The sequence below is a fragment of the Falco punctatus genome (assembly GCF_963210335.1).
Source record: "Falco punctatus genome assembly, chromosome: 3".
Lineage (NCBI taxonomy): Eukaryota > Metazoa > Chordata > Aves > Falconiformes > Falconidae > Falco > Falco punctatus.
The window spans coordinates 73,617,965-73,626,962 of record NC_137582.1 but is presented as its reverse complement, the minus strand read 5'-3'; the positions used below and the strand labels follow the sequence as shown (position 1 = coordinate 73,626,962).

The 8,998-nt window shown below is 49.4% G+C and overlaps 1 protein-coding gene across 1 annotated transcript; it reads left to right on the top strand.

Annotated features, from left to right (window-relative positions):
• Positions 1-2,314: 2,314 nt before the first annotated feature.
• Positions 2,315-8,706, top strand: IRX1 (iroquois homeobox 1). Its single transcript, XM_080378640.1, has 4 exons — positions 2,315-3,601; positions 6,241-7,255; positions 7,851-7,923; positions 8,303-8,706. Exons 1-4 carry the CDS (start codon positions 3,338-3,340, stop codon positions 8,358-8,360), a joined length of 1,410 nt encoding a protein of 469 aa, XP_080234766.1. The 5' UTR covers positions 2,315-3,337; the 3' UTR covers positions 8,361-8,706.
• The last annotated feature ends 292 nt before the right edge of the window (positions 8,707-8,998 follow it).

Sequence of the window (8,998 nt, the reverse complement as noted above, 5' to 3'; positions counted from 1 at the left end):
CCCAGCTTACTTGCACAAGGGGGAAAAAATATTAAAAAGGGCTTTGAAAGGTTACCTACTAATGTGACTTAATAAACCGTCAGAAAAATGGGCAACGTCCAATGCAGGAGCAGGAATCGAGTGGTAAGGGGTTGCCATTTACTGCTCAGAATTGTGCATAATTAATGGCGTTCGCAGGACCCTGCTCATCCTTGCGCTGGGAACTTTGCAGATGAGGAACAAAGCTCTCCTCCCAGTCTTGCAACTTTCCTCCTTCTCGGCGGGTTTCTTTCTTTCTTTCTTGTTTTTCGTCCTGTTTCTCTCCGCGCCCCCACCTCCCCACCCCCCCACCCCACTGTTACAGGTAACCTGCACTTCGTATTTATTTGTTCTATTTCGAGGCAAAGTGAAGAATAGCAAAGTTCGCCCCGAAAAGATGCTGGGCTGATAGAAAAAGCAAATAAGACTTTTTTTTTCTTACTTTCTTTTTTTTTTTTTTTTTTTTTTTTTCTCCTCTGAACCGATCTGAGCAGGATGGGGGCGGGTGGGGGAGGGGATGACTCACATTTCTTAAGCCTCCAAGTGGAAATCTTTTCTGGATACACATTCCACCGAGATCTAAAGCGCTAAGAAGATTTCGGCAGCGTCGGTGCCTTATCCCACCTTTATTTACCTGCAGCCCTTGTAATGTGACACTTCCATTCTCAAAACACGGCTGCAATTTTCAAGCCCCGCTCAGCTTTGTTACGGCCGTGTGTTTTTGTCTGAGGGTCGCTCTCCTGCTTTGAGGGTGAGATTTTGGAGCGGTGGGGGGAGGTCCTCTTCTCTCTGTTTGGCATAGGAAGGGGAAAGCTCGCTATTTCCAGCTGATGAGGGAAGGAAGTTTTAACCAACTCTCCGAGACCGAGCGGTTCCCTGGGGCGCACGGAGGGAAGGGCTGGCAGGGGTTAGAGACACCCCGCGGGGCGTTTGCAGGAGGGGAGGCGCGTCCCTCCCTCCCAGCGGCGGCCAGTGCCCGGCGGGACCCGCGCTGAACCCACGGCTGCGAGCACGGAGAGAGCGCGAAGCCCCGCGGAGTAGCACGGACCTTAGGAGCTGGCTCTCGTCCTGGGTTTGGGAGAAGGAGACATACACCCGTGGTTCCCCCACCCCCACCCCCCCGCGGGAGAACACTTGCATCCCCAACAGCAGCGGGCCTTGGCGTCCGCGGCCCCCTCCGTGCCACGCCGCGCTGTCCCTTGAGGAAGAGCTCGGCGGCTCCGTCCGCCCCTTCAGCACAAAGACGGAGCTCCCGGGCGGCGGGGACCGCGGCGGCGAGGGCTGGGCTGGGGGCGGCCGCTCCGTGCCCCTCCCGCGAGGCCGCTCGGCTGGCGCCGGCCGCAGGGCAGCAGCGCCCTGCCGTGCCCTCCCCGCGCCCGGCGAGGCAGGAGCGTCAGCCCCGCCGGGGGCTCCGCGCCGGACCAGCGGGGCAGAGCGGCCCCGGGCAGTCCCACTGGGGCTGGGAGGGTCGGGGCAAGAAACGCCCAGTCCTCGGCCCGCCGCCCTCCCCCCGGCTCCTCGTTTCCCCCCGCGGGGGGTCTGGCAGGCCCCCGGCAGCGGTAGGAAAAGAGAAGTTTGCGATGCCGGCCGGGCGGTGTGCGAGGTTCTGCCAGCCCCGGCGGGGTACGGGCGAGCCCAGCCACGTCGAGGAAGCGGGCAGGTCACATCGGCGACAACTCAGCTCCTCCAGGGCGATTGGGTCCCTGGGTCCCTGGCAGAGGAGTCCTTTGTCTCCCGCCGCACCTTCCACCCCGCTCTAAGGGGAAAAGGGTAAAAAAAGAATCATCCCTTCCTCTAATCATTGCTGTTAATGCCGAGAATGGCAACAGCTCGTCTAGGTCCTTTGGCACCCCCCTTCACACCCACACCCCGCCGTGTTTCCTTTGGCCACCGCTGAAACGGGCGGGTGGAAGTTTTGACAATCTACAAGCCCCTCAGACCCCCTCCCACGCTCGGGGGCGAGGGCTGGGGTCTTCTGTGCCCCTCGGCATAGATGTCGCCACTGTTGATTTGTGGGATTATTTATTGCTAATATTCCGAGAACTGTCGCAATGCCTCTGATAATTGTCTCTGAGTGTCAATCCATCGGCAGGGCATGATGAGGAGGAAGGTCGGGGGCGAGGATCTCTGCGGGTGTTTTTTTTCTTTTCTTTTTCTTCTTCTTTTTTTTTTTTTTTCTTTAAACTAAAGATTCTTCTGGGAAGAACTGCTAGGAACCTTTTGACTTTCAGCAAAGTTGTGTGTGTGTGTGTTCGTGTGTGTGTGGCGTTTGTGGGTTGCTATAGATAGACTGCATTTATTTATTTATTTATATGTTGTGTGGTAGGGTTGGTTGGGTTTTTTTTTTGTTGTTGTTGTTTTTAGTGGTAAATTGTTACAAGTCGCCTGGCTGCAAAGCCCCCTTTCCCTCTCACGGCCACTCTCGTTTGTTCCCGAGTCCAACGACGACAAGGGGGACTCAATGTTAAAGGTGGAAAAAAACCAGCAACACAGTTGTTTTTGTTAAAAGGGGACACACTAAGGCTGCAAAACAGCAAAACCCCAATGTTGGACAGCTGTAAAATCGTGTAGACAGGTTGTCATACAGCAGTGGGGGCTTTTCTGAAAGGAGCCCATTGCTAAACATTAAATACACACACAGCACAGCACAGCAGCTGCGCGGACACACGTACAGGCGCGCACACACACACACACACACGCACACACGCACACGCAGCACTGAGGAAAGTGGCCCAGGCTGGGCTGCGCACCACGTGCTGCGCCGGGGGCGGGGGGGCGCGGGGCGGCGCTTGCAGCTCAAGTGGGTGCCAATCAAAACATCAACTTCAAATTGTATCTGAAAGATCAGCCTAGGACCTAAGGGCAGACACATCAGTTGGAGCTCAATTGTTGATCAGATCACATCTAAGGGATTTAGGAGCACAGAAGAGCCGAGATTTGAGGAAAGACACCCCACTGAATCCTTCCACACTCCTCCTCCTCCATACCTAGGTTGCAATATATCTGACAGAAAGAAATCAGAACGAAAAAAGAAAATTATCGGCTCGAATTCTGTTCTCTCGCCCTGCCTGACTCCAGTAAAGAGAGAGGGGGGGAAGGAAAAAAAGAGAGAGAGAGAGAGAGAGGCAGAGGGAGATCCAGAGAAGCCCGTGTTCGTTCTGCTCCCCTCCCCGGCTGCTCAGGCTCCCTCCTCCCCCTTTTTTTTTTTTTTTTTTTTTTTTTTATAATTCCTTCCCCCCACCCCCCTTTTTTTTTATATTTCTGCCGCTTCTGCCGCCGCCGCCAGTGCTGCCGCCGCCGCTGTGCCCGCGCCCCGGAGATGTCCTTCCCCCAGCTGGGCTACCCGCAGTATCTCAGCGCCAGTCAGGCGGTGTACGGGAGCGACCGGCCCGGGGTGCTGGCCGCCGCCGCCGCCGCAGCCGCCGCCGCCGCCGCCGCCTCGGGCCGGCCCGCGGGCGCCGAGCTGGGCAGCGGCTCGGCCGCTGTCACCTCGGTGCTGGGCATGTACGCCAGCCCCTACAGCGCCCCCAACTACAGCGCCTTCCTGCCCTACACCGCCGACCTCGGGCTGTTCTCCCAGATGGTGAGTGAGCACCGCGCTGCATCCCGCGCACCCCCGGGCCCGCGGAGCGCGGCCGCGACGCGAGGGGGCAAGGGGGAGCCGGGGGCCCGGGCGGGCGGAGGCCGCGGAGCCGAGCGCGGGGGGCGGCGGGGCGACCGCGGTGGCGGTGGCGGCTCCCGCCCGGCGCCGGGTCCGCCGAGGAAAGGGGAGCGTGTGTGCCGGCGGTTCTGCGGGCGAGCGGGGGGTCGGGCCGGGGGCCGGCGGGCTCCGTCTGCAGGGGCAGCCCCCATCCTCCCCGCCGCTCCGGCCGGACAAAACTCCTCCGAGTTTTTCCTCTTGGCGGTGAAAGGGCTGAGCAGGGCTCCTGACTGCGCGTTGTCGGCTTTCCCCTAGCAACTCGGCTTTGCTTTTTTTTTTTTTTTTTTTTTTTTTTCTTGTGGTTTTGGTGTTGCTGTTGACGGGTGATGTTGTCGGTCCTGTTGTTTCATTTGGCTTTCCAGCGCGCTCCTCTTTCCGCCTGGTCCTTTTCTTTGCCGCCGAGCTGTAAACAGGTTCCGCCCGAGAGGCCGAAGTGCAGTGTCGGTAGCTGGTGCGCCCGTTTATTTCAAGACATTTTCCTTAAGCCTTAAAAATGACCCATTCTGTTCCCTGAACTTTTCATACTCTGATTGTGGCGAGTATCACAGATCGGATTTGCATCAGGCGAAGGAAGACACCTACATCCCATTATATGCACCGGAGCAGAAAGGCATATTGGCGTTTAACCCTAAACAAAATTGCCGTCCCAGACTGCCCCCCGATCTCTTTTTTCCTTTCCTTATAATACAATGGTTAAAAAGTGAAACATCTTATTTTTTAAAAAACTCAGTCTTTTTATATCTGTATCGTTGAAAGGTTTTCGTTACTAGTATCTCCAAATTTCTCGGCGGACGTACGCATAGGTTCCACTTAATCTCTAAACGCCCCTCTTTTCCCTCCCCCCGAAACATAGAAGTGTGAATATTTATAACTTGGTGCATGCAAGGCATAACTTGTGAGCGTTTTTAATACATATATGTAGGCAAGTAGGTAGATATGCTGTTGAACAAGGGTCAGCATCTGAAAACATCATTTTGTGCTGCAAACATTTCTTACGAAGGCACTTTTAGCAGCAGGCATTTCCTACTTTTTTTAACCTTGATTTTGGAAATGCAGTAGAAGTTGAGACAGAAGCAACGAGTGATTTACAAGTGGCTTCTTCAAAAGAATTCCCAACAGAGATTACACAAAAAATATCATTTCAGCAACAATAACAAAAGACAGCGGAATAAAGGGAGTGCAGAAAGCCTGCTCTGTAACACATTACAAAAATTACATCGGGCTTCTCTTTGTGTATAAGCTTTGTGTATGAAACGAAAATACACGTTCCTTTTTAACTGTTTGACAAAGTTAGATTAGTTTCTTGGCGGACATTTTTGAAGAGTTTCATTTTTAAGGCTGACACAAATTTCGCAAGAGTAAACCTAAGAGCGTATTTCTGGATTAGAAAAAAAGCGAGACTGAAGTAGAAGAAAAAAATTTTAAAAAAGGCTATAAATGTTATTTAGGAACAGTTCCCTTTCCTAGTTGCAAAGTATCCTGGTATTTTACTACAGTGATTTACCATGAGGGTGATATTTTGAAATAGATTCTAAAACTCAGCATTTGTAAATCACAAGCTAAAATATTAAGTTAATACCTGGACAATTTGCGGTAATAATGAGGCCTAATGAGGTTGCCAGAAAGATAAAATGTTATTTACCAAAACACCTGATGGGATAATTTGACTTGCTGTGTTTTACTACTGATGATAAAAAGAATATTGATTGCAAATAAATCACCGTCTCTAAACGCTTGTAAACAATTTGCGTTTGCTCTGCCCAGATCAAAGTAAAACTTATGAGATAAAGTGTCTGCATATACATATTCTACAATGCATGGATCACTTTTCGTTCCAGAGTTTAAAGGCCCTTCTAACAGTTACAAGTTAATGTTTTATACTAGAATCTGAGTGTATGATTTGGGGGCGAGGAGCGGGGGCGGGGGGGGGGGGGGGGGGGGAAGATGACTTGTGTGTGGAAAATCTCTTACATTCTAAGTGTCTTCGTACTGAAGTTGTGCATTCATCTCTCCAGTCTCGTCTCACGCCAACTCCTTTTAAAGGCAGATCTGGGGCCAAAGAAGAATGCCCTGCATGCATTTGTAATATCCTCCTGGATATTTTGCAGATAAATGCGTTGTGCGCAGGCATTAGTTTGTAGCTGTGGTGTAGTACCTGCTTTCTCTGCCTGATTATTTCGAGGGCACAATAAATTGTCTCGCCGAGGCGAATGCGAAGTTGCTGCATTTCCATCGTTTGATTTGATTTGGTTTGCGGAGAAAATATGCATAATGTCTGGCAAAGCCCAGTTTAGCCCCTCTCTTTTCCCTTCCTTGCAAGAAGGGGGGATCATTTGGGAATACCTCTGTCTGATCTAAACGTGAAGACTCTGGAGCGGGGAGGGCCGAATTTGTCTGTGAAGACCCTTTGCACCGCTTAAAGGCGTATTGCGGCTCCCGGAGTAGCCTATTCAGGTCTGTTAGAGACGCTAACGAGATAATTGATGTGCTTTTTCCTCTCCGCTTGTCTGAATGTGTTGCAGGGCTCCCAGTACGAGTTGAAAGATAATCCGGGTGTCCACCCTGCTACCTTCGCTGCCCACACTGCCCCCGGCTATTATCCCTATGGACAGTTCCAGTACGGGGACCCAGGGCGGCCCAAAAACGCTACCCGGGAGAGCACCAGCACCCTCAAGGCCTGGCTCAACGAGCACCGCAAGAACCCCTACCCTACCAAGGGCGAAAAGATCATGTTGGCGATTATCACCAAGATGACCCTCACCCAGGTCTCCACTTGGTTCGCCAATGCCCGCCGGCGGCTCAAGAAGGAGAACAAGGTGACCTGGGGCTCCAGGAGTAAGGACCAAGAAGATGCAAACCTCTTCGGGAGTGACAATGAGGGGGACCCCGAGAAGAACGAAGACGATGAGGAAATCGACCTGGAGAGCATAGACATAGATAAAATTGATGAGAACGATGGGGAGCAGAGCAACGAGGAAGAGGAGGAGAAGCCTGAGCTCCTGCGACAAAGCAGTGAAGAGGAGCACTTGGAAAAGGAGAAGGATTTGGCACTGTCAGGCTCTGAAGGGCTGAAACCCAAAGACACGCTGGCCATGGTGAAGGAGGCCTCTGACAACAGCACACGAATCATCAGTCCCGGGGGACAGAACAATTTACAGATGCCATCTCACAGCAAACCCAAGATTTGGTCTTTGGCAGAGACAGCAACCAGCCCTGACGGTGCCCTGAAATCTTCTCCCCCTCCGCCCCCTCCTCCCCAGGTTAACCACACTTCTCCACAGATCCAGCACCCAGCTTTTCTCCCTAGCCATGGACTCTACACATGCCAAATTGGCAAATTTCACAACTGGACAAATGGGGCTTTCCTCACTCAGAGTTCCCTGCTAAATGTGAGGTCTTTTTTGGGAGTAAATCACCACCATGCTTCTCATCACAATCACCACCTCCAGGCCCAGCAACAATCTTCTGTTTTAACAGCAACCCTGGGAGCCCTAAGCAGTGAAAAACCTTCAGAGAGGACCAGTCCCAAACACATAGGTAATGAATGCATCAGGCATCCACCTCTTCCTCCAACCCCAACACATGCACATGAACTTCTCCTTGAGGAATGGTGTCAGATTCAGCCCTGGTGTAACTGATTGCTTTTAGCAGAGTTACAGTTTACCCTAAAGTTGTGGTCGGTTTTTTTTTTCTTTTTTCTTTTTTTTTTTTTTTCCTGGAGCATGTTGATTGCATGCATTAAGCCCATTTCATGTGGGCTATTACATTCTCATCCTATACGCCCATCAAGTAAGATGAGAATGCAGGAATAGCACTGTGAAACATTATTTGAGTTTCACTTTCCTTCCCTGCTTCTCGATCCCCATGTCCAAATAATTTCAATAATAGTCAAAAATATGGCAAGAAAGTCTTGCAACTCCTTAAATATTGAAAGTAGGGAATAGTGCTGTACCCCCCCCCCCCCCCCACCTATACCTCCACACATCTGAACAAGAGGGTGAGAGGGAGGTGTGTTCTCTGCACACTGTCCAGATTTTTATTGCTGTTATTCTAAAATGATTCTCCTGGTTTCGTGTTTTTTTTTTTTTTTTTTTTTTTTTTTTTTTTTTTTTTTTTTCCTGTCTCCTTCTAGAAAGAGAAAATGTACCAAGAACTGAATCCCCACCTCAGCCGCTAAAATCGCCCTTCCAGCCTGTCCGTGACAAGTGAGTTTGTTTGTTTGTTTTCACTGCAGGAATGTTACTTATGTGAAACAGAGTGTTTGAATAATAAAGACTAATTATAGCACCTAATCATCACCATAATAACACATACAGACAAGAACAACACAGAAGTTGCTGTAATCTTTTCAAAGTTGAGCTAAATTGCAATTGTGCATAGCCAGCCTGTAACTTTTCTGAAACTTAACAGACCTCAAAGATCTTGTGTTAATTACACCAGTGACAATGATTTCTGTGCAATTAACTAATACTAGGATGCTACAGCAATAGTCAGGGAATTATAGGAAAGGATTCTATCTTTTTTCTTTTTTTTATGAAAGATTGTTACATATTTTTTTTTCCCCCCCTCCCTTCCCCCCTGCAGCTCTTTGGCTCAGCAAGAGGGAACACCGAGAATTTTAGCAGCTCTCCCTTCCGCTTGATTACATGGTTTGGTGAAAAAATGTTGCAGAGACTGGTATTAAGGACAGAAAAAAAAAAAAAAAACCCAACAAAAAACCAACTATATAAACGACTCCCATCAATCTCTTTTTGCAATAAGGTGGTGCAAATCCATAAAAGCGATTACACAAATCTGTAGATGGATCTCCTTCTTCATTGTACCATTTCAGATCGTGTTATTCTAACCATTCTTGGATTATTTGTTTGGTAAATGTTTCCCATGTGTTTGTGTTTTTTCTGTATATAGAGTGATTTCAGATTGTAAATAACGCGTCAGCAAAACTTGTCTAAATCATATATTTTTGTCTAATAAACTAAATGAAATTATGACCTCTTTTCAGGTATGTATTCTGTTGCTGCAGATCTTATATTGCAAATCTATTCAGACATTTCTAATTTGTTTTCTAAAAAGTCAAGTCTTCTTGCTTTTGAGTAACTGAGACTTAAAACACCAAATCCAAGCTTTTCATAGCTCTTGTAGCTATTTTGTAGAAAACAAGCCGCGAGCTTCCTTTTTCATACACATAAACTTGAGAAGCTGAGTGAAGCTGGTTCTTGATTAGTAAAATTAAAGTTATTTTTTCAATTGCAATGAATCAGATGTGTTCTGTAGCATACA

Excerpts from the sequence above, each read along its gene's own strand:
- IRX1 (XM_080378640.1), top strand. The coding sequence starts at position 3,338 with ATGTCCTTCCCCCAGCTGGGCTACCCGCAGTATCTCAGCGCCAGTCAG. Across the intron at positions 7,256-7,850 it reads GACCAGTCCCAAACACATAG|AAAGAGAAAATGTACCAAGA; the intron begins GTAATGAATGCA and ends GTCTCCTTCTAG. Across the intron at positions 7,924-8,302 it reads TTCCAGCCTGTCCGTGACAA|CTCTTTGGCTCAGCAAGAGG; the intron begins GTGAGTTTGTTT and ends TCCCCCCTGCAG.